Source organism: Danio rerio, chromosome 4 (genome assembly GCF_052040795.2).
Source record: "Danio rerio strain M-AB ecotype USA chromosome 4, GRCz13ab, whole genome shotgun sequence".
In the NCBI taxonomy this organism is placed as follows: domain Eukaryota; kingdom Metazoa; phylum Chordata; class Actinopteri; order Cypriniformes; family Danionidae; genus Danio; species Danio rerio.
In genome coordinates, this window is record NC_141024.2 from 42,900,320 (window position 1) to 42,925,486 (window position 25,167).

Here is a 25,167-nt window from a genome sequence, read left to right on the forward strand (position 1 = left end):
AGAGAGAGAGCAGATGTAGTGGAAAGTGGAAAACGAGGAAGAAATGTATCAATAAGTCATGACTGCAACAGTAAGTGGCAAAAAAAGCTAAACAAAAAAGACTTTTATTTTGGCGTGGTGTGTGACGTCATAAGGCTGCGCCGCTCCTGCGCTGGAATTCAACTGGAGAGAGGTTTGTGTTTAAAACTTTTACAGAAATATAAACTGATTGATTAAAGTTTCAGGATTTTCATCCAATGCTAAATTATGAACCTGCTGTTGACAATATTATTTAACCCTTTATACAACGTAGTACTATTTTACTCACAGTAATGAAGGTCTATTGTTTGAATAAGTTAACAGAAATGTGTGTAATACATATTTTAATGACCTTTTCCTTTACCTGATTTCTTTTAGTTAATGACTCTCATATAAAGAAACTGTTGAAGCAAGTGTTAAAAAGAAGTTATTTTGTTTCTGTTCATTGTTTTATTTATTTTAAACAGGACATTTTTATTTATTTTGTTCGTTTTAAACAGGATAAAGTGTCCAAACACAGAGAAAAGCTCCTGCTGAAGCGACTGATCTCCACACTGTTATAAAGATGGCGTTTATTAAAGAGGAGAGTGAAGATGTGAAGATTGAAGAAACATTCACAGTCAAACAGGAAGATTTGCAGGAACAAACAGGTTGGTTTTCATTCTCAAAGACCAACTCAGTCATTTGATCCTCATTCAGATATATTTTAAAAATAAGAATACTAAATTAATCCATCTTGCAGTCCTAAATGTGTGCTGCCTAATTCTCCTTAATTCACATAAGCACTCACTGAAAGACAGGAATGAGTTTCTTTCGTTACTTCTTCTCAGGTCTTTTGTCATTCATTTGATGTATTATTAGTCTCCCATTTTCTATACCTTCTTAAGGTTATTGCTTTTCTTGTTCTCCTACTGTTTGTAAAGTGTCCTTAAGCACCGGCACTATATAAAATAAATAAAAACAATAAATAAATAAAAAAGTTTAACTGAGCTGAGGATATTTGACTTACAGTATTCCCATAGAACAGGGGTGTCCAAACTACGGCCGTGGGCCATCTGCGGCCAGCAATCAGTTTTGTGGCGGCCCGCGAGGCTTTTTATAAATATTAATAGAATCTGGCCCGCTATACAAAAATAAACGTAATTCAATAAATAACCACCGGGTGTCGCTATTACATGCCTTCAATTAGGCATTGCTTCTTGTTATGAAGTAAAACTAACCAACCAAACTGAAGGAAACATAATTGATAATCACATTTTGGCGAGCCATGGCGCACCAAGAAAAAGGAAAATCAACAGTCAGTGCAAGAAGTTTCAGTCACGTTGGGGCAAAGAATTTTTCTTCACAGAGGTCAGCGGGAAATGTATCTGTTTAATTTGCCAGGAATAAGTTGCAGTAATGAAGGAATATAATATTAAAAGACATTATAAAACAAAGCATCAGGCCTTCAGCTCTTACACTGGTGCAGAATGAGATCAGAAAGTAAAACAATTAGCAGCGCCCTATCAGCTCAACAACAGCAGTTTTTTTGTGCTATTAAAGTGCAAGAAAATTCTACACTGCACTGCAAATAATGTTTTTTTTTTTATTTATATTTTTTGTCCAAATATCTAAAAAATCTTAAATAAAGGAGAATTTTCTAATTTGTTTTGAGAAATAATATGCCAATATTAAGTGAGTTTTTCCTTAAAACAAGCTAAAATAATCTGCCAATGGAGTAAGCAAAATAATCTTGTTTTTCCTTTTGACATAAGATTATTTTGCTTACCCCATTGGCAGATTAATTTGCTTGTTTTAAGGAAAAATTTGCATATTAAGGAAAATATTAGCATTTTATTTCTCAAAACAAGCCAATTTTTTGAGAATTTTTAGATATTTGGACTCAAAACAAGACAACAAAACATCTAAGTAAGAAAAGCATTTTTTGCAGTGTGGCTAGTTATAAGGTAGCTCAACTAATCGCACAGCACAGGAAACCCTTCACTGAAGGAGAATTTATAATGGATGAATGTTGCAACTAATTTGCCCAGAGAAGATTAAAGTCTTTCTAAAAACACAGTTCGACGACCAAAATAAAATAATTTGATAATAAAACACACACACATCTATCCATCCATCCATTCATATATATATATATATATATATATATATATATATATATATATATATATATATATATATATATATGCGTGTCTGTGTGATGTATGTAAAATTTGGCCCGGGACAACATTTTTTTTTGCATCTGGCCCTCGGCCCAAAAAGTTTGGACACCCCTGCCATAGAAGATATCTGCTATTACAGTGAGAGTGTTGGCTTAGTACTTTCCACTAGCATATGTCATGTTGATCACAATTCCCCTTTTTTCGATCAACTTTATGGGTTTAAAGTTGTTTCTAGAAGTTGTTGCTAACTCTCACAGATAGTATTTGAGTTAGAAGTATATCATTATTATAATAATTACCAGGACTATTTTAAACAGAGTTTCCGCTCGGTCTTAAAATGTCGTAAATTCCAAAATCTAAATTTCAGGCTTTAAAAAGTCCTAAATTTACTGAAATATTGTGTTGTAGGTCCTAAATCTTTTTAAACAAGTCTTCATTTTCCTTTGTTCATGTTTTGCTACCCAATCCGGCCAAAACCCACACAATCACCAACAATCCATCTCAATAAAACTTTCCACTTTTTATTCAAAAAGGTTATTTTAACTCCATTTATCATAATGGTTTAATTATTTACTAATGCACTATGCACTAATTTGAAATCTGCTGAATGAAATGGACACTAAAATAATTATTTATAATAAAACATTGTACAGTATTCTAAACTATATGATGTTGCTGTGGGACGACATGAGGGAAAAACAAACAAATTATAGTGGAACAATAACATTTAGCATTGCACTGACTTCAACTTCACTGGCCAACAAACCAGTCTAAAAATGACTTTTGCTGATTTAGAAATGGATTACAGCATGCTGATGATATGCAAAAAATTGTTAACCCTGGGTCATTCTAACTCTGGGTCATTCTAACTCTGGATAAACAGAATCCTGACCACCGTAAAACAGGAAGAAAAAGAAATTGTCTTTCTCGCCACATTATGGATTTAGTTTCATCGGCTAGACACCGGCCTCACAGCTTCGTGAATGTTAGTACTGTCACTTATTGATCTGCGATCGGTAAATGTAACTTGTGTGAACGCTACTTGACTAAAATAATAGCTTCGCTACACAAAAGCTATTTAATTTAAAAAGTAGTGACGCTACCACCACACTACTGAGAAATGTAGATAAGCTAGTAGCGTCACTACTTGTAGCGACGCTACTGCCCAACACTGTGTGGTGGCAATATTTCTAATGTAGAAATGTCTTCATTAATGATAGCCAAAGCTGTTTCAGTAACCAAAAGAGGTCTCTAGTGTACAGAACTGCACAATAGGTGATTGGTGCTGATGAGCAGTACTTCACACGGTGTGTTTGGCACCCCTCATATGGTAATCCAGGGCCGTAACACCCATCGGTACCTCGGGTACTCTGATTAGGTTTTGCATATAAATACTTGCGCTTGAAACATTTGTTTCAGACTGTTATTTGCCTATTACATTCTAAATGATGTAAATTCTAGTACATAATTTTTTAACTGTACCTTTAGAACCTTATAACAGCAATAAAAGCAGCATCGAAGCAGTCTCCTTTTAGTCATTCCACCTCTTCACGGAGACTGTCAGACTGATCTGGTGTATTAAAAAACTATTGTGGGTTCTGGAACTGAACAATAATGGTGTTCATGAAGCTGGACATCCACTGGCACCAGATCCTCATCAATTTAAGAGTAAATCTCCCTTCTTTGCCATCCTCTGATGCGTTTAGGTTTCGCCGCAAAATAAAATTTTGCTGTATAATGCGCTATGCGGACGTAAAGAACCTGACTGATATTCTGAACTATGTCAGCAGAGTTCATGCATATCCATAAACTATAACTTCTATGTTAAACGGTTTTGAAACAATTTACATTGTAAAAGCACTAGATAAATAAAGATTAATTGAATTGAATTTGCTTAAATGTGTACACGTTAATGGACCAAACACAATATGATTTGATTTATTTTACATTTACTGTGCATCAAAATTACAGTGTGTGTAGCCAATGTTTCCAGTGTCTTTTCACTTTTCAGCTTTTGATGAGAGTTTTTAAGACTTGATAACAACTAGTGTTTTTTTTTTATTTCAGACCTAATTGAAGAGAATGAGGAGAGTAAAGAGGAGGAACATCATGTCAAAATTGAGGAAAAAACTCATTTACAGACTGATGATATTTTGAAAAGGAGAGACAAGAATCGATTCACCTGCACTCAGTGTGGAAAAAGTTTTGGAAGAAAAGGCAATCTTAAAATTCACCTGAGGATCCACGCTGGAGAGAAACCATTCACATGCACTCAGTGTGGGAAGAGTTTCAGCCAAAAATCAAACCTTAATGTACACATGAGGATCCACACTGGAGAGAAACCATTCACATGCACTCAGTGTGGGAAGAGTTTCAACCATTTATCACATCTTAATCAACACATGATGATCCACACTAGAAAGAAACCATTCAAATGCACTCAATGTGGGAAAACTTTTAACCGCTCATCAGACCTTCATCAACATATGAGGATTCACACTGGAGAGAAACCATTCACATGCACTCAGTGTGAGAAGAGTTTTAACTGCTCATCGAACCTTCATACACACATGAGAATCCACACTGGAGAGAAACCATTCACATGCACTCAGTGTGGAAAGAGTTTTAACTTTTCATCAAACCTTCATCGACACATGAGAATCCACACTGGAGAGAAACCATTCACATGCACTCAGTGTGGGAAGAGTTTTAACTTTTCATCAAACTTTCATCGACACATGAGAATCCACACTGGAGAGAAACCATTCACATGCAACCAGTGTGGGAAGAGTTTTAACTGCCCATCACACCTTAATCAACACATGATAATCCACACTAGAAAGAAACCATTCAAATGCACTCAATGTGGAAAAAGTTTTAACCGCTCATCAGACCTTTATAAACACATGATAATCCACACTGGAGAGAAACCATTTACATGCACTCAGTGTGGGAAGAGTTTTAACTTTTCATCAAACCTTCATCGACACATGAGGATCCACACTGGAGAGAAACCATTCACATGCACTCAGTGTGGGAAGAGTTTCATCCAATCATCATCTTTCAATCAACACATCATGATCCACACTGGAGAGAAATCATTCATGTCTAATCATCTTGTTTAATCCCGCCCCTTTTCGCAGCGGCGTACAACAGAATTTCGCATACTCAATAGTGATGGGAAGTTCGGATCATTTTACTGACTCAGATCTTTGAGTCTCGTTCATCGGCCCTTTGGCCCCTGGGAAGGAGGCGGAGAACCGACGCAGTTTTTAACTGATTTATTAATAACAGTGACGGCAGCTCCTCACGGAGGCTGCCGTCTAAACCAAAACAAACGGACGGCAGGTGTATCCACTTACGCGATGGCCTCACTCCGTTCCCACGGCTCTCGGCCACGCCCCCTCGCCACAGAGTCATTTCGTTCATTCGGTTCAATTTGCCAAAATTGTATTAAAATGTTATGAACTGCTTCCAAACACATCTACAACTAGCCCAGAAGGTTGATTACACAACAAATAAGTCATAAATAGAATACTATAAGAAGGAGAAAAATAATAATTCAATGTTTACCTCCTCTTGTCTATAGGTATTGTTGCCTGTTTGCTCAGCTCACCTCTTCATGTCTTCAAATGTCAGTGGTTCATTCACGTTACACTGACAGTCACATATAATCTTAACTAATGTAAACAGTCTAAGCCGACAGGAGTCTTGATAATTAGTTCACCTTTCGAGTCTGCTGGTTCTTGAGTCGTTCGTTCATTATGTGACAGAATGACTCAAACTTGAGGACTTGAGAGGTGAACAGATCAATTCTTTTTCTGGCTCTAAATGCATATGATTGACGAGGCTTCAGTCGTTCATGTGGACTTAACTCGATAGAGGACTCGAAAAATGAACTGACCTTGTCTCGCACCACACAACGTGCGCATGAGCGAATTAATTAATCTTTTAGTTCATCCGAGTCATTCATTCTTTTGTCACATAATGTGAAAGAAAGCATAAGAGATGAGTTATATCCCAAATAGTCTATGTGAATAGTTTTGTAACATATGATGCTGCAGGGATTAGACACTTAAACACTGTTTAATTGTTGTTTTTTTGTTTATTATTATTATTATTTTACAGAAAAAGCTTTTATAACAAATCAGATTACTTTACAATCACAACACTAAAATAATTAAAAGAAAAACAATAGTGCACATCAAGCTAGGCTTTTAAATAAATAAAACAAGCAAGCTTTAAATTAAATTACATGTTTGTGCCATAAAAGCTTTATATCAAATATGGCAACTCTTCCCAATAGATGTCTTTATGAAACAGCATTTTAAGTGAAAGATAATACAAATAAAAAGCCACAGGGCCTAATGAGCTTAACAACTTGACTTGAGAATAGAACAGTGCATTTTTTAAAAAATTAAAATTAAATAAGCTTTAAAACAACATTGCGTGGCTTTACTTGTTGGACTTGGCTTAAGGTTTGTTAGCATTTAAAAACACAAGCTCTGAACTTTTGATAGGCTGAGTCTGTTTCTTCTTGTGTCATTACTTGTTGGTCGCAGGATAAAAGATGCTAAATGAGTAAATGCAAATGCAAACTTTCTTTATACAAATATTAGACCAATACATAAAGTCTGCATAGAAAAACATTATTAAACAAAAAATGGGGTATAAATGAACAAATTACAAATCACTTGTAATTGTAGAATTTATTAATTTATAACCTAGCTTAGTGTTTGTTTTCTGATAGCAAGCCAGCAAATAGACAAATCAATATATATATACTAGATATAAACCACATATCCAGTAGAAAAAAAGTAACAATAACTTAGTGACAATAGGACAGAACTTTTTTATTTCTTAGAAAATGCTTTTTAGGTACACATTGTTTGATGATTTTATGAAAAGTTTAAAATATGATCATATGATGCAACAAAAATTGAGTTTTACATAAATATTATTGACTGAGGTTCTCGTTGCAGTGTACAGGAGAACTACAGTTTAAAATTAGATATGCACATAATAATGTAAGGATGGCTATATCTCTCCATAATATTAAAATCTGCAAACTGTTCTGGAACTCCACACGAGACAAGACCATGAGAATGGTCAGGCACTAAAACATAACACTTTGTAATTTGAGAAGATCAGCTAGAAAACCAGTTGTTCAGGTTGTCTCAATCATGCATCCTGAGCCCCCCTCTTTGCCCTGGACTTTACCTTCTCCACCAGAGCAGCTCACTCACATTCCACACCGAATGTTTAAATTCTTAATATGGTGTATTTTGTGGCTTTATATTCATGTTTGGTGTGATTTTAAATTTCTCTATGTGATTGGTAAAGTGGTCTTAATTTCACTGTAATATTTTGCAATCTCCCTTATTTCAGTTAATTTGGGTTTTGACTTAGGAAAGATCTTTGCCAGATGCTCCACACCAGGGAAAATGGTCTTCGCATCAACTCATGACCAGGCAAGAGTCTTAGTGAAGCTTTTATTGTCTTGAATTTATGATTATTTGAGTATTTAGGCAAAGGATGCAGAAGTGTCCGTGTAATCCTGTAGACAGGATACCCCATTGCAGGTTGTGAGTCTCTGAGCTCTGCATCAGGATTTATATGCTGCAAAGTATTTCTACATGGTCAGGTATTCCTCTTTAACTCTTAAATGTATCTTTGAGTAGTTGATGTTGTACAATCTTGATTGGCTTATTTTGTTTAATTATGTGAACTGCAATGGAAAGTCTTTTCCTGACAAATAAATGTAAAATTCTTGTTTAACTCTGATTTCTCCCGAAATCATGTAAATCTAGTAGATTGTTTAGGCTGATGTTTCCGCAGCCTACAACCAGGATTAGTCATCCATTCAGGCTCATTGGATAAAGCATAGGCACAGCATTAGAGACTTGTTGATTTCTGACAATCACTGATGATATAATCTAGGGGTTAAATCAAACTTTCTTTAAGTATGTGCAAGCATGGGGCGGCCTATTATTACTTAAAGGAAATTAGCTTATCTGCTAAGAATCGGAACTGGCGAGGATGTGTCCGTGAGCAGATGAAACTGGCCAGCATACTGACTCTAAGCGACTTTGAGTAAACGATGAAACATTAATGGAATATAAGGATTTATTAGGTTAATCAATCTAAATTAGACCTAATCACAACCTATAAGGTAATCAGCTTGAATTAGATGAATCTAAATCTAAAACTATTATAAATTGGAGTCAGATTAAAATTCAGAGCTAGAAACAAATTAAAATAAATTATAACAAACAAAAATATTTCTTTTCACATGTGCTAAAAGGCTTCAACGCATTTAACCTTCACCCTTGCTGTTAGTTCCGTCATGGGACTAATAGATGGACCCTCACATGTGTGTGTATTTATATAGTTTATAACCATAATAGTTCTACAGTTTCTTCTATTTTACTTGTTGATTTCTATTTTATTTAAATAGTGTATTTATTTTGTTAAAGAGCCCATATTATGGTTTTTTGAAAATGCCCTTCCATGTAGTGTAACACAGCTCTACGTGAAGTGAAATATGCAGCTAATGTTTAAATCTGTTAGTGTACAGTGTTTAAAACTGTTGATTCATCTAAAAAAGAGTCGACTCATTGTGCTTCAAATGAGTTATCTTGATAATGGGTCATTAGGTGTTTTGTGATTACGTATCTACGAAACACAAGTAGTTGCGTGTGCAAACCTGGGAGATTTGAAACCTGCGGCCTCGCCCACTAACACAGAAAAAAAGCCACACACACACACACACGCGCGCGCCGGTCGAATGTGACGTCACACTGTGCAGATGGAAATTTTTGAGTCTCTACCCAAAGATGAAACCTCAGCCTTGAGCAGTTTAAGTGCTTCTGGAAACTTCATGCTTTAGACTGGGTGTATATTACATGCTTAATAATCAATTTTTAGACTGTGTGTGTGTGTGTGTAGGCCTATTATTATTTAAAATAAAATTTAAAAATAAAAATGATTATATTATGTAAAAAAATATTATTCTTTATAATTATATCCAGTTCCCCTAAAACTTTGCTTAAATACCATATACATTTATTAAATAAATAAAACCAAGAAGTAAATAACTGTTTGGTCTGACAAGTTTTCAGGACATATAAAATTTCAGCACAACACTAACTAACTAGTCTCACTCACACACACACTTGTACACACTCTCACTAACACACTCACTCTTGTACATGCTCTCTCTCACACACACCTACATTCTATCTCAATTCAATTCAGAATGACTTTTTGAGCATGACTGTAAATGATACAATGTTGCCATCACAAACACATAGACATCTCACAGACACATGTACATGCTCTCACTCACAAAGATAAGCTCGCTCTCACACACACACTTCCACATGCTCTCTTATAAACATGTACTGGCTCTCTCTCTTACACACACTACTACATGCTGTCTTTCACTCACACACACACACACAAACAAATGTGCATTTGATACTTATTTATATAATTTTATGTGCTCATTAGGCTAACGATAGGTGGTTGCATTGTAATTATTTGGTCATAAAGGTATTAATTGTTTTAAATTGTTTTTCAGCTAATAATGTTTGTGATGTCATACATGCTACAAAAGGCTTTTGAAGCTGACAAGACGTGGAGCAACCATGACCAGAGCGTTCCAGAGAGAAGGTGTCTCTCAAAATGCAGTGGCCCAGCTCGCTGCAATTGCAGTCCTGTACTTTGCGAACAGGGAGCAATTTAACAGAATCAGCTTCACACCAGGAATATGAACAGAGTTCGCTCAAAAGTGTAGAGAGCTCATTTTTGGAGATTTTTGCATAAAGGTTGTATCAATGAAAAGGAAGGGTTCTTTTGTATGTTTCTTTGTTCAATAATGCTCCGGTTTACTGTTGGTAAAATGTAGAAGCAAAAACCTACAGCGCAATAAGCTTAGCTTATAATGACAAAAAAAAAAATATTGAAATCAGATGCAAAAACTTTTAAATTCCGACTAAATTCATTAATTTTCTTTTCAGCTTAGTCCCTTTTATTAGTCTGGAGTTGCTACAATGGAATAACCCAAGAGCTTATCCAGCACCATCCATGTTTTACACAACAGATGCCCTTCCAGCTGCAATGCATCACTGGGAAACATCCAAACACACACACACATATATATATATATATTTGAGCCTACTCAATTTACCTGTACCACATGTCTTTGGATTTGTGGAGGAAACCAGAGCACCCAGAGGACACCCACACAAACACAGGGAGAACATGCAAACTCCACACAGAAATGCCACTTGACCTAGCTGAGGCTCGAGCCAACGACTTTCTTACTGTGGGGCGAACGTTCTACCCTCAGCGCCACCACATTGCCGGCAATTTAATTGTTATTCTAAAATTAGTTTTTTTTCAGCCTACTGTTTGAAAGATAATGAAAAAATATTTGCCACAAAAATAGTTAAATTGCAGAGCTGAGACTTAAAATATATATACATTTTAGAAAAAGAATGTATATGGTGGCTGCATGGTGGTGCAGTGGGTAGCATATTCGCCTCCCAGCAAGAAGGTCACTAGTTCGAGCCTAAGCTGGGTCAGTTGGTGTTTCTGTGTGGAGTTTGCATGTTCTCCCCATGTTCGTGTGGGTTTCCTCTGGGTGCTCTGGTTTCCCTGACAAATCCAAAAACTTGTGATCAAGACGGCGGAAGGGCCACAGCACTTTAGAGTCATGCACACCAATCAGGTAAAAACCTGTCGACTATGCATGATGATGTGTTCAAATGTGATGAAGGAACGCCCAGAATTCAGGTGCTTCAAATGTGACGAAAGGGGACATTTCGCAAGAACCTGTACAGCGGTGTGGGGCCCGGATTGTAAATTGGCCCTAATACCTGCAGGGAGCTTGTCACGCTGAGTTGGCTTTGTCCGCTCGATTGACCAACGCGTACGCCTTGTTTTATCCTTGCAGGCCTAACTTCGCTGGTGAAAGCACTTGTGGGGTTTCTGTAGTGTAGTGGTCATCATGTTTGCCTAACACGCGAAAGGTCCTCGGTTCGAAACTGAACAGAAACAGTGCTCTTCTTTTGGCGAGAAAATAATAGCATCCACTGCCGCACCAGCAATGATCGTCGACAGGCACCCAATCAAAAAGGGTTATCTGCTTGTTGTGCCTGTAGGTTTCCGTAGTGTAGTGGTTATCACGCGCGAAAGGTCCCCAGTTCGAAACTGGGCGGAAACAACCTCTGGCTTTTATGACAATTGTCAAATCAGGCTTCTGTTGAGTACTGACGTTCACTGAAAACATTCTTTCTGCAGAGCGGTGTGAGGCTAGAGGTTTGAATTCAACTCAGTGTTTACCTCCCCTCGCGGTGTCGCAAACCTGCGTAGAATCTGATTTCTTTTAGCTTTGTGTTGTGCATGAGCAGGTGGCCAGTGCGTTTGCGGGCCCTTCACGGTGCAGACCGTACAAGACAGCTCTATAAAAAAAGACTATAAATACTTGAAGCAGCACTGGCCTATTGGTTTCCGTAGTGTAGTGTTTATCATGTTTGCATTACACGCTAAAGGTCTCCTGTTCGAAACTGGTCGGAAGCATACAATTAGCGGACACTTTTGTCCAAAGCGACATACAATAGTGAAGGTATTCAACAAGACGAGGCAATGCATATGTAAAAGGGCTATTTATTCCAAGTAATTTGTTTGTGCTCAGAGAATTTAGTGCTGGAGTAGGAGTTTCGTTTTCTTTAGGGAGAGGGATATTCACCGGGGTTCGGGTGTACTCTGAAGAGATGGGTGTTAGTTGTTTGAAGGACACCAGTGTATCCGTAATCCGAGTGGGAATGGGAAGGTGATTCCACCAGCATGAAAACATTGTGGAAAGTGACTTTCCGTCTCTCTGCGCTGGCACCACAAGACAGTGCTCTCACCCTAACCGGAGGCTCCTGTGGTTATCACGATGGCTTTACAAGCGGAGGGTCTCCTGTTAGAAACTGGGCGGAAACATTCAGATTTGCTTTTACGCACATTCTCAATTGGCTCTCTGCTCACTGGATGATCCACGATACAAGGGCATGGATCTGTCAAATGTCATGACTTGATGTTGTACGAGGATTTGACGAAAAAATGCCCTGCAAACCTTAAAAAGCAACGCCATCCCAGGACAATTCTTTTGATCCCCTTTCAGTGCACTTGCATTAAAGCCCACGTGATGCGGCACTTTGTCAGTGTTACTGTATCATTCGGACATGGGGGCAGAGAGTTAAAGACTTCAGCCTGAGCGCACTGCCGCAGGCTCGGTTTGTCAGAAGTGGGATTCAAACTGTAGGGATAGTTTACAGTTTAACCCAAAGAATAACCAGTCTGGTAGATGAAGAAGAGCCGGAGTCAGAGATTTAAATAAATAAATCAAGTTTACTGAAGATAGTTTGCAGTTTCATCCGCAGAAGCCAGCTTTGCCGCTCTGCTTTCAATCACCAATCAGCATTATAGACTTCTGCAATGTCTGGCATTTCGCTTATACAATCTGTAATAATATAACACTCATTTCAGAGGTTAGTGACAATATTCAGTGTCAACATTTAGTGACAACAGGGACAAATCATTCCCTCAGGACAATAAGCATTTATGTACCATAGATATGAATATTGTGACAGCTCATAACTAAGTTTGCTTTAGGTGTCTCGCACAAACTTATTCCTAAAATTCTTTGTCCAGTTTCAACTAGATTTACATGATCTTTTGTCAAGTTTCAAAGTTTCCCTGTTTATAATCAATGTCTTTTCTGGGACAATCAGCTGGTGTGTTTTGTTTTCTTAATATTGTTGCTAAGCATGTCGATAATAGAAATAAAACACAACTCATGGCTTCACTCAAACAGTCTCTGTCTCTCTGTTTCATGCACATAAATTTTCAATAGTCTTAGACTATAACATTAAAATTATTACAATTCAGAATCGTTAATCATTCACCAACGTTCCAAATTTCTAAAGTTTTTATCTCTTAAAACTCAGTTGGAACTATTTAAAGACTAAGAGAATTTCTTGTAATTATTTACCTTAATTGCTTAATTCCATTCAGCTGTGTTATCCAAACCATCTCACAGCAAGTCTTTATCTTTAGCCAGCACCATCTCGATAATGTCCTTAGTCATGCATAAGGACCTGCATCAGTAAAATACTATGAAAAATCAGACACATCAGTTAAAAATCATCTCAGCTTCACATTCAGGAATTCAGCATTCTTAAAATTCAGACATATAAAATATCCAGTGCTGTTAAAGCAGCCAACCACATTGATATTGGTAAAAATTTTAAGAAACTGTACTGTCTCCAATGGTTCTTGAAAGCCCATTGCCATTATCTTTTTACCAATCATCTCCTTCAGGGTATCATACCCTGGCATAGTCCGTTGATGCTTGTCACAAGGACAGACATGTCCTCAATAAAGGCAGGATTCTCATGATCAGGTCTGGACGGGACCACTGAGGCAGACTACTGTAACTTCAAACAGTTCCCCTCTAAGGATGCTTTAGGCCGATAGAGCATCACCCCAGTCCAGCACCATCTTTCACATTAAACATCCCCCTTTTCGGGTAGATGCCCCGGGGTTTACAAGGGGTCCCATGCCTTACGTTGTTTTCCGCTTTGGCCGAGGGGAAATCTTACCCGTCTTAGGGAACCCCCCTTCGTGCCCACCAGTCAACTGCCACTCACACTGCGAGCTCCTGTGCAGGCTTCCTCCTTGATTCAGAATTTTGTGCAAACTTGGGAAAGCGCAGTCAAGAACCATGAAAGCCATTGAGACTACCTACTAGAATTCAAACATTGAGACAGGTTTATCAAACACTTAAATCAACTGAATATCAAGCTGAGATTATTCAGGGAGTTTAGATATCACCCTGATCCATTCAGTGTCAGGGTCTACTACCTCAGTATAGCCATCAGGCCCTGTATGTGATGGTGGAGACTAAGGATAAGACAAAAGTTACAAACAGTAATAAACCACTGAAGACAAGAAATTTCCAAACAGTAATAACAACTGTTCAAATTAATTATCTCTCTAGCTCAGCGGGTATATTAGTGTTTTTTAAGATGCTTTAACAAAAGCATTTTCCTTCATTCATTTCTCTGTTCGCTTAGTCTCTTTATTAATCAGGAACGCCACAGCTGAATGAACTGTCAACCTATCCAGCACGTTTTTATGCAGCGGATGCCCTTCCAGCTGCAACCCATCACTGGGAAAACAAACAAAAGCATTTTGCAATCTCTTATTTGTTGACTTTGATGTTTAATTACTAATACCTCTATTAGTGTATACAAATTGAAATGTAGAAACTTTGTATTCATTCTAACATTTCATTTGCATGATGCATTTTGTGATTTCCAACTGAGCACTGTGCTTATCAATTGTTATGGAATAGGCAGAAAGCAGCTCTTAGCTGACATCTAATGAGAGAAAAATAGAGTTTTGAGCAATCTAGAACGAAAATGCATGTTTACTAAGTTTAAACATACATTAAACATAACATTAACTTCAATAACATAATTTTCCTGTAATATCTTTTTACTCAAGCCCGTCCTAAAACATATAAAACAGAGTTGACATGCATTTTCAAAGTAATGCTGTTACAGTCAACAACAGTTTTAGATCTTTCAGGGGTTAACTGCATCTATCAAAGTATTATTTGAAACCCCTATTTATGTTACATATATATTATTAAAAATATATATATCCAACCATAAAGCTGCTTGTTTGCACAGACTTATATGGCACATTTTTATTCAGACATGTCTCTGTTACTTTTTACAGCCAAAATTCAGTCAAAAGTCATGGTGAGGGCTAAACCAAGATAACAGTGTAGTCACACAGAATCTCATCTTCTAAGACAAAACATAATGTTACTGTCAGTTTCTGTGCTTAGTTTTTGCTACTAGCCCCTCAATATTTAGATTTTAGCTTTTCAATGACAGTTAAATGCCAAAGGAATACTTTTTTTTCTTTCTTACAATCAGTTCTAAAATCATTTTAAACCCGAGAGCTTAGCTGAGCCATTTACTGCATTCTGCTCTCATCTATTTCTTTTTATATCTGAGTTCAACACCAAAAGCAAGAAGAAATTGAGAGGGCAATCTTACCAACAGCGCTTGGCTTCTGCTTGATGAATCTGCAAACCATCCCAAGATGTGCAAACTGTCCAGACCGGTCCAATCCAGTTAGGGATTTTCTCTGATTTTCTCGGGATTGCTCCTGGTGCATCATTGATCAATCAACCTCACCCTGATATTTCTAGGTATCTTGTCTGACTTTTGTGGCCACTACTATCTAATGGATCCCTATTATAATGTTATTTGTTATTTTTATTCAATTATTTCTTTCCCTAAAAATCTGACCTACACTATTCTTATGGCATGCCTTTTTGTCTGTGATGTAGTTAGATAGCAGTGGTGGAACTTTATTACATTCTCGGGTTAATTTAGTCCAATACTGAATAAAAACCAGTCCAAGTTTTATCCCCGAGAATGTCTTAAAACACACCCATCAACTGAGTATTTTAACTCTGGGTGAAAGAGGAGGTACACCTCTCAACTACTGTTACTCTTATCACTTATCACTTATAGGTGTACCACAAAAATGCACCAGCTCACTAAGGGATTCCACACAAATCTACCACAAATTTCTGTGAATCCACCGGTGCCTTTCATTCACGGCTGAATGAGAAATCCACACTTTCATTTACGTCTAAATGAGAACCAACAACATTCATTCACGTCTGAATGAGAACCAACAACGTTCCGTTACTACCCACCACTTCACAGACAATCCCTAGTCTTATCATTTTAAATCTTCCTACCTTCATTTTGTTGATTGATCAATGGTGTTACCAGTAAACAAGTGCCACGCGTCCTCCACCAAAACTGTAGGGATAGTTTACAGTTTAACCCAAAGAATGACCAGTCTGGTAGATGAAGAAGAGCCGGAGTCAGAGATTTAAAAAAAATAAATTAAGTTTACTGAAGATAGTTTGCAGTTTCACTCGCAGAAGCCAGCTTCAACACTCTCAATGAGTTCCTAGGCCGCTCTGCTTACAGTTTCAACAATCGAACAATTATACTTTTTACACAAGTCCAGAAAGGGTGGGATCAAGGTAAACAGTTCTCATTGGTTACAACAGAAATAGACAATTCTAAATACATGCGTCAAAGAAACATAGTATCTACTTCCAGATATGGATGGCCTTAATGCGTGCGTCAAAGAAAGCATTGTATCTGTCTCCAGATATGGATGGCGACCTGATGCCTAGAGGTGAGGTCGCCTTAAGTTATTAGGAGCTGATCTCCGACCTGGAAAAAGCTAAACCAGGAAAACAATAGACACAAACAACCATCTGTGTTAAAGACTCAAGGATGTTTCTTGTACGTTCAGCTGTGTTATCAGGCTGGTTCAAGACTGTTTCCATCAACAGTCTGCAACAATATCTTGGCTACACACAGTCTGTCTCCACACAAAAAGGAATTACATTACTATTAATTATACTCAAAAACAGATCAATCAAACAGCTATAAAATTATAGGCAATATATCAGGACAATAAAACAGCTGTCTTCTTCTCCTCTGCATTGGACCTCCAATCATAAGACCAGATGGAGAGAGAGAGAGGTCTCCATGACCTATGACCTGGTTTGTGTGTCTCCTGAAAACAAAGTTAAAATAGACAGGCAAAAAGAGAAACAAGGACACAGAACATTCTTGCAGTAAGCAGTTTTAACTTATTCGTTAGTTAAAATCAATTCACAGTTAAATACTGAGAAACAGGATGATGAAAAGGATAAACGTTGGTCCATGATGAGACGGATTGGAAAGCAGAAATCCGAATCCTTCAGTTTAAACAGCAGAGCTTTCGAGAGATTATTGTGCTGTAGAGTAAACATATAAACATGAGTATTTGGTTTGTACAGAGCTTTTATTTCCAAGACATTGGTTGATGCTTGAAAAGATATTGGTGGGGTTGTTACATTGCCTGGTTGTTTTATATATTATGCTGTCTATTGTCCAGAATCTGCTAAACATACCTCAGATCAGCGCACAAGCTGTGTTTGAATGACACACTACCACACAACTCCTCTAAATAACATTTCCTCAGCTCAGATTCTGTCTGCTCCCTCTCTACATTGAGTTAATCAGACAATTAAATGATGATCGAGCACTGATAATGAAGACCTGCTGGTAATAAGCAGAATCATTGAAGAGAAACACAAACACTTCAACTGACTCCAGTCACAGGCTGAGATGAAATCAAATAAGCTCAAAAGCTGAGCAACATGTCTGCCATCCTGCAGTGATGACGCTGTGTCTGGCTCTGCTGTAGTGTTACAGAGATCAATACTGTCTGAAATGTATCTAAAATGCAGCTTATTGAAGCCTTTTGAACAGCTTCATCATTGTTGTTGTGCTACTTTTAGTCTTTTAAACTCTACACACTTCCCACCAGGGACAATATAAAACACACAACTTAACTGGGGCTAAAATTCCCTCTTGGTAACTTGTGTCACTGAGATTATAACAAGTACAATATATAACACATTTGGAAAAGTGACCTGCTATATTACAGCGACTGCTTTACTTTTGTACTGTCAACACTGCTTTTACCAGCTAAGCAAACCCTCCATTGGTATCTTCTATTCTTATCTTCTTGTGTGTCCATGTTTTTCATCTGACTGCCTATTTCCTCATGTCTCAAACAGGTTGTGACGTGTTTTCCAGAGGTGAAAGAGTTTTCAGATCTGTTGTTCAGCTCAACAGTTCAGCGGAGGAACAGACAGATCTGCAGCCATTATCTGAGGTGAGAGTTTGCTCTTTCTGTGCTTTATATCATCTATGAGTGTCGTCTGATTATCTGTCGATCATCTCTTTGTGTTTCTGAGACTTTACTGCTGAGCTGAAGACATTCTGAGGATTTCATTTACACCTTTTAATGTCGAGTGTGTTTCTGGAAGAGGATTACAGAAAGCAAAATCCTTCTCATTCCGATACTGAAATCTGTGTCCACAGTGCTCTCGCTCAGCACAGTGAACATTTCTTTAGTTATATTGTTTTAGTCATTTGATATGCAGTGACACACAATCAAATAATTTGCCGAACAGATCAGCCACTTTTTAGCATACTGTGAGTGTACCCTTACAGAATCTCTAAAATGCAGAAAACTCAAACTGCAATAAAAGTATTCATAAATGCATTTAGTTTGTTTTATGGGTGTAAATTTGTGGAAAAGAAGAGCTTAGTATATTTATATGACCATGATGATTTACAGTACAGTGGATTCACACAATCTTATGTGTAGATACATGAGCTAAAAACCCTGAAGCGTTTCAGCAGTCAGACCGGTTTCATTTGTTTGCCTGAAGTGTTTCTGCTTTAACTGATTCTGATGATAAACAACTTTCTGCTGTTAAACCTGTACTATCTGTCAGTCAATATTTGTTAATACTATTAAACCAGCACGACACAGAGGCACAGAAGTTGGTGCTGTTGCCTCACAGCAAGAAGGTCACTGGTTCGACCCTCGGCTGGGTCAGATGGCATTTCTGTGTGGAGTTTGCATGTTCTCCCTGCATTTGTGTGGGTTTCCTCTGAGAAACGTTTTCAAAAGTACAATAAAATGAAAATAAATAAAAATGTTTTTTCTTATTTATTGGAGGTCAAAATTATTCAGCCATTGTTGGAATATTAGTTGAAGGAACTCATCGGCATATTGCAGTGGTCAACACGAGTTGAATCTGAAATCTTGGGCATCTCCAATTGTCTCATTCACTGAACTAGCTTGAGGGCTTACACTGTTAAAAATTGTCGCGTTAAAAAACAGTAAAATACTGGCAGCTGCAGTTGCCAGCAATGTACTGTTATTTTACATTATGTTGCTGTAAAAATACATGGACTACATTGATTTACACAATACTCAAGTGAACTCATTTTGCTCAGTGAAAGCAACTGCCTCAACTTGGTCAACTGCTGAATGAGTTTATGAAGTAATGTGCTATATATGCTTAGAAGCATACTTATAATGATAACTTATTTTAGTTAATTAGAAAAGTTTGGTTTAACTCTTATGTCTTATTCTTCACAACAGCACACATACATGTAAATCTGGAATCACCAGAGAGATTCTGACTGCATCAGCAACTAAACAGCCGCTATCTTTAAATAGAGAAACATGCAGAATAACATCAGCAGTTCATTGTTCATCTGTAACTCATACACTGGCTCTACTCTCCTCCACAATGGTGACAGACAGAAGAAATTAGCTTCAGGTTTTACAGTAAAATACTGTTTTTTCCTTGATTTAACAGTAATCTACTGGCAGCTGTGGTTGCCAGCAATATACTGTTTTTTTACAGTCTACTTCCGTTGTGTAAATTAACAGTATATTACTGTTAAAATACATTTTCACACTGTGTTTTTACCTCTCACACCTTTAACCCTTTAAACCCCAGAGCATATACTTCAGTTTTAATTGAAGTGTCCACACTACTGAGTGTTCAAGAAACATGGAGCAAAGCTGAAGTAAATTCATTAATTAACTGACTAATTAAACGATAATTGAGGATTAACAATGAACAAATGAAGAAATACTGAAGGGAAAAAAACAAGAACAGAACATACAAAACTTTAGTCACAGCTTTATAATGAAATAACCTGAAGAACAACAAATGATTAAATCATTTAAATGATCAGCGGATGATTAAACAACTCTACAAACATCATCACCAGCTACACTTATTACTTAATACATGTATTTTTGTATAACATCTACTAAAGTTCTTCTTGAGAAAAAGTTAAAGTTTTACGTCACCATCATGGAGAACAGAGTTTGCTTTAGTTGGGCTCTTAGCCCTGTCATTTTTAACATTTATATAATTTGGCTGCTGCAATTGTTAAGAACTTTGTTTAAAAAGCTCCTTTGTTGTGGCAAGCCAGCCAAAAACCTAAATAAGATCTGGTGATGTTCATGTTGCTATTAAATGGCAGAGTCTGTTCTCATTTCGTATAATAAAATTTACTGCTCCTATTCAATGTTAAATCTATTGTTTTACATTATATGTATATATATATATATATGGCAATGATTTCTGGAAGTTTTTAAGAATATCTTGGACAATAACACTTCTCTATGGTGTCAATCGCACTCAAAGAGACATCAATAATCAGCATATGAACCTCAATAATGGTGATAACAAATTTAACAAAATTAACAGTTTAACTCACAAACAGGCAACTGAAAGTCTAAACATAAACAACAGCAGAATCAAACACAAATAAAGAAAACTATTAGACCATTATACAACATTTATTTATACCGCAATGCATGCTGGGATATTTGTACCGTGCCACTCCCAGCATGCATTGCAGCATGAAACATTTGAGATGTTACCATTGTTGAGATACAAGGTCAGATTCATGAGGTCTGAGTGTGTATTTGTCATAACTGAACTGTTTTTGTATGTTATTTCTTAACTGTTAAGTAATTACAGAGGTATCTTTTCTGTTTCCACTTCTCATTAATTAAATTAATACCTGCAACTAAGCATAAAATCTATTGCATGAGGCCCTTCTTCCAGATTTATACCAAAACATTTATCAGAACTTATTTCAGATAGATAGATTTCTCTATTTATTGACTTCCCAACTTTATTGCTATAGTACAAACGTTTTGTAAACTCTGTATTACAGCAGTTGGAAAGTCTTCTTAATTGAGTTCAAGGGTGAAGAACCCAACTAAACCAGCCCCTCACTCCATTACGGTGACACAAAAAACACCTTAATTTCTGTTGGATCTCATTGAGAATTGTATGGACGTCAAATCAGTCAGTAATAAGTGTGTCTGCTGTTGTTTGTGGAGTTGTTAAATGATCCTCTGCTGAGACTGAAGCTGTTTTATTTTATTTTATTTAATGTTGTAACTCTAGTCACTGTTTGTATTTCTTGTTTATTTTCTTCAGTAATTGTAATTATTAACAGCAGGTGTTCATCAGTGTCTGAATTCACTCATTAGTGTTCATTAAAACTGTCAGGTGAACTATATTAGTGAACTAGTGTATGAAATAGTGAACAAGGACACAAAGCGTGATTTCAAAACACAGACTTCAAAACATCGAATCTGAACTCTGTTAGCTCACAGTTTTCTGCAGTTGGTTACTTTCTCGAAAACAAAAATGATACCCAGAAAGCACTGTTTTTAACAGAATATTACTGTTTTAGTGAAAAAACATTATTTTACCGTAGTATCTGACCGTTTTTTAACAGCAATTTTTTACAGTGTATACCATCAGGATAACAGAGCGCCAATTGATTTCAAATTCCGCTGACCAGTACTTCTCCGCAGATGTTCTGTTCCCTTTGGCTAACTAGCCAATGATTAACAAAATCAAATAAATTCATATCACGAGACTTTAAATGACTCCTGGTCATGTGCTCGCCTTGGGCACATCCTCCAGATGCACGATTTCGTAGAGACAAAGAAATCTCTAGAAACATAAATGCATACGAATGAAAGACAATCACTTAAAATGTTAGAACTAAGGCAGATGCATCTTTGAAAAATATGCCATAATGTTCTTTATATGCTATTTATTCCAATCAACCAGGTTAATCAATGTGTTATTTAAACCCTTATAACAGAGTAAAATGTTCTGTATGTGTCTGAAATGTATGATGTCTGGTATTGAACGAAAGCTGGTGACATTTGCAATACGTTGGTGTAAATGAAAAACTAGTAGTACAAACAGTATTCTTCTTGTAACGTTTGGTGTAGGATAGTTTCAATCTTGCAAGAGTTCTACCACGTGAAATCTACATGCAGTCTGTTAATTGTTGACGTTTCCTACGTCAGTACGGGGCGTGGCCCCGCCCTTCATGGCAACTGCTCATTGGCAGACAGTGCCATTGGGACAAACCAGACCAGGTCACTCAAAAACGCCCTGCAACAAAGAAACTTTGCTTTTTGCATTAGCTAGCTTGCGCATGCTTTTGCTCTCTGCCCCCTTTCGCCTTTCGGACACCGTGTAACCACGAGATTGGGTCACCACGAACTTCTACGCAAACCTCTTAAGTTTCGGGACTCCCGAAGCTGCACTAACTTCCGCAAACCGACTCTCAGCAGTCGGTCACCTCAGTAACCCAGGACAACAACCATTCACGAGCATGTCAATCCCAAAGATGTCATCGAAGCGAAAAACCACCTAATCAGGAGCACTGTGTTTCCCCTAGGCCAGCCGTTGAGGGAGATTCGACTTCAGTAAAAAGGGCGCGAGTAACACAAACTAATGTTTTCTTTTGCTGATCTTGTGCACATTTATCTTAAGCAGTTAAAGATAAGCCATATCTCTGCTTTTGTGGTTTCACAGGTGTTATTCTAAGATCTTGTAAGAAGTATTAGAATTAATTTGGGACGTTGTCAACTCATTTTGCATCCTCTGAACTGCCTCTGTGTGTGTGAGTGAATGTGTGTGCATTTGTTTGTTGTTTGCTTATTACGTAGTTAGTTTCATGCTTTAGGTAATGAGTCCAGGTAGCAGGTTGTACGCTGCCCTAAGAAAAGTTTGGACTTTTCTGGCTTTGTGAGGGGGGAAAAGAGTGATATATCTGCAGTAGGAGTGGAACTAAGAAGCTAAGAGTTGGGGTGGTGTAAGTTACGACAGAACGTTTCAAACAACGTCATTTTTACTCAAGGAAATGTCTACAGTAAAGCCGTACAGGTTGTTCACGTATCATTATGAGAAACTCTTCTCACAAAACAGATGCTTTACACACATAAATACTGTATAAATGTTCATTACTGACATTTCTATAAACATGATTTGATTATAACTGCAGATCAATGACAGTGTGAAATAGCCTACTGTAATGTCTGCAACTATATAAAATAAATAAATGAACAAATATGAACATATACAGACCCTTACAGTCTCTAATATGTTAATAATTACAGAAAGAAACTACACACAGCAGACATTTAGTCCTTTTTTTGGGGTTCAAAAACAACAAGAAATATAGCCAGAAGTCAGAGCAAACCTTTCCTAAGTGTCTGTAATCTTCAGCAGCATGTGTAACCCCCAGGGGTGATAGCGTTCCGGCACCACGCCGGATTTCCGGCGTACTGTGGCTGCGGGGAAAAAAAAAATCAGGTTCACGGATATTGATCTGTCATTTCTCTAGATTCACAGAATTCACTCACTGCTGAAAGCGCCGGATTGGTTTTTATTAAGTGCCATTTCGTGTGCTCGTGAATCATCTTTTGAGTGTAGACGCCATGTAAATAAAAGATTCATTGTGTAATTTAGAGAGCTTTATAAATTATAACGGATCTTTGTGAGATCTCTATGAACTAAGATTAGTGACGCTTTTTAGTGATAATAAGAGGAGCGTGCTTTGCACTTTCCAGGCTATAATCCATTCAGAATTTGTATGAAACTTTCGTTTTCGGCACATTTACGCTGATATGTTTTGGGAATGACATCTGCATATTTACGCTGGGTTTATTCTCGAAATAACGGTGAAGCAATAGACGGGACAAAAATATATTTCCCCCTTCTCCTTAAACAACTTAGTGTTTCAGCTATGAAATAGTTCAGTTTTGTATGTAGCCTAATGGCAAAGTGTTTATATTTAGTTTCGTTTTTTATTCAGCTTATTTAGAAAAACGTTTGGAGCATTTTTTATTCGTTAAAATTAAGGTTTTTTTAACGAACAGCGCCCAGCGGAAGACCATCATTGTCTGTTTGATCACGACTTGCCTAAAATAAAAGATATAAAACAGTTCAAGTATAAAACAATGGTAGCTTAAACGTTAAAGAATGTATGCTATTAGGCACATAGTTTGCTTATAAAAAGCTTGCAGGACATCGAGGCGCCAGAGCAATCACTTGCATTTTTTCAGTGGGAGCAATTTAAAGTTATCCGTCATTTTTGCTCACAAAGTACGAGTAATACATCAAAAAACGTTACAGCATTTTTATAAAATAAAGAAAACCAAAACTATGCGCTTTCTGTCGTCTGGTTTTTGACAGGAGCGCTTAACAAAATGAAGCAAAATGTATATGCCTCACAGACATAATAAATATATTTATAGAAAGCTTTAAATTATTACTTAACGAAATAAAACAAATCGAAAACAAAAAAAGTCCTTCATGTAATCCGTAAAGATGAATTTCTAAAGGCGAGTCCAAGAGGAGATTGCCAATCAGGATCTTTGCGACACTGACTCAGAATAAGTTTATTAATAAATAATTAAGATATGTCCTTACACTTTCCTCGACACATTCATTGTTATTTGTTTTTGCCGGTGCTTGGGGCGAGTTTTAGCTTATTGTGTGCGCTTGAACGCGGATTCACAGTAGCAGTTTTAACATGGAGTGACACGACATCTGACGTACAGATGACACTGGCACATTCCGGTGGCACGTCCGGTTTTCCACTGTCATGTGTCACTCGCTAGTGGCATGTGTAGTGACCTAGTGACCTGTGTCACTCAGAGTGTCGCGCTGCATGTCACTGCAGTGACATCGACACCCAGCGAAGCTTATGACATTAATTAACACTAGCAAAACCATATTTAATCATTACGCGACTTTTAACCTAATTTATCGCGTCGCAAGTTAGTTTATTTGCTGAGCTACTCCACGATGTTTTAATTTAAACGCATTTATTTTATGTATTCGTAGTCATACTTCCGTACGTAATATAGTCATTTGACAGTATGTCAGTCAAATTTATTGTGGCATGCTTATGTATGGGAGGGGTTACACTTATCTGTTGTACTGTATATTATTGCATCCTGGCAGTTCCTTTGTTCCCTACAATATGGACTTCTCTATGTTTTTAATTCATTCATTTATTTTATTATTTAAAGAGCCCATATTATGGGTTTTTGAAAATTCCCCTCCATGTAGTGTGTAACACAGCTCTAAGTGAAGTGAAGTATCCAGCTAAGGCTTAAATATGTAAGA

At 37.2% G+C, this 25,167-nt stretch overlaps 3 protein-coding genes, 1 long non-coding RNA gene and 1 pseudogene across 11 annotated transcripts in view; 2 read left to right on the forward strand and 3 right to left on the reverse strand.

The window, feature by feature from the left end:
* The window catches only part of LOC101886199 (uncharacterized), an 883,799-nt gene that overhangs the window by 288,641 nt on the left and 569,991 nt on the right, over positions 1–25,167 (reverse strand). The gene's annotated exons all lie outside the window — the stretch shown is intronic.
* The window catches only part of LOC148680953 (uncharacterized), a 217,811-nt pseudogene that overhangs the window by 119,869 nt on the left and 72,775 nt on the right, over positions 1–25,167 (reverse strand). Inside the window, exon 5 of the transcript XR_015942669.1 lies at positions 20,224–20,331. The product of XR_015942669.1 is annotated as an uncharacterized LOC148680953 (transcript). The remainder of the gene's footprint in view (positions 1–20,223; positions 20,332–25,167) is intronic.
* Positions 1–25,167, forward strand: part of LOC148680963 (protein NLRC3-like) — a 156,759-nt gene that overhangs the window by 82,192 nt on the left and 49,400 nt on the right. For 2 of the 4 annotated variants that reach the window (XM_088650084.1, XM_088650085.1), the window contains exon 1: positions 17,967–18,008. The exons of the other annotated variants lie outside the window; for them this stretch is intronic. The gene's annotated coding sequence lies outside the window, so the exon portion shown is untranslated. Of the gene's footprint in view, positions 1–17,966; positions 18,009–25,167 lie in introns of those variants that run through there. 4 annotated transcript variants of the gene reach the window in all.
* Positions 1–25,167, reverse strand: part of LOC148680967 (uncharacterized) — a 663,035-nt gene that overhangs the window by 17,524 nt on the left and 620,344 nt on the right. The gene's annotated exons all lie outside the window — the stretch shown is intronic.
* On the forward strand, positions 117–7,958 carry LOC148680969 (uncharacterized). 4 transcript variants are annotated; one of them, XR_015942604.1, is made up of 4 exons: positions 117–172; positions 486–668; positions 4,248–6,240; positions 6,332–7,958. XR_015942604.1 is itself a non-coding variant. In XM_088650553.1 (3 exons), exons 2-3 carry the CDS (start codon positions 584–586, stop codon positions 5,303–5,305), a joined length of 1,143 nt encoding a protein of 380 aa, XP_088506679.1. In that variant the 5' UTR covers positions 117–172; positions 486–583; the 3' UTR covers positions 5,306–7,958. The 4 variants fall into 4 exon arrangements, 2 of the variants coding, with proteins under 2 accessions (XP_088506679.1, XP_088506678.1); XR_015942603.1 differs by having other exon boundaries at positions 519–668; XM_088650553.1 differs by having other exon boundaries at positions 4,248–7,958.

What these genes read in the sequence shown, in the direction of transcription:
- LOC148680969 (XM_088650553.1), top strand. Translation starts at nt 584, where the DNA reads ATGGCGTTTATTAAAGAGGAGAGTGAAGATGTGAAGATTGAAGAAACA. An exon ending in AGATTTGCAGGAACAAACAG is followed by an intron (nt 669 to 4,247) that starts GTTGGTTTTCAT and finishes TTTTTATTTCAG; the next exon opens with ACCTAATTGAAGAGAATGAG.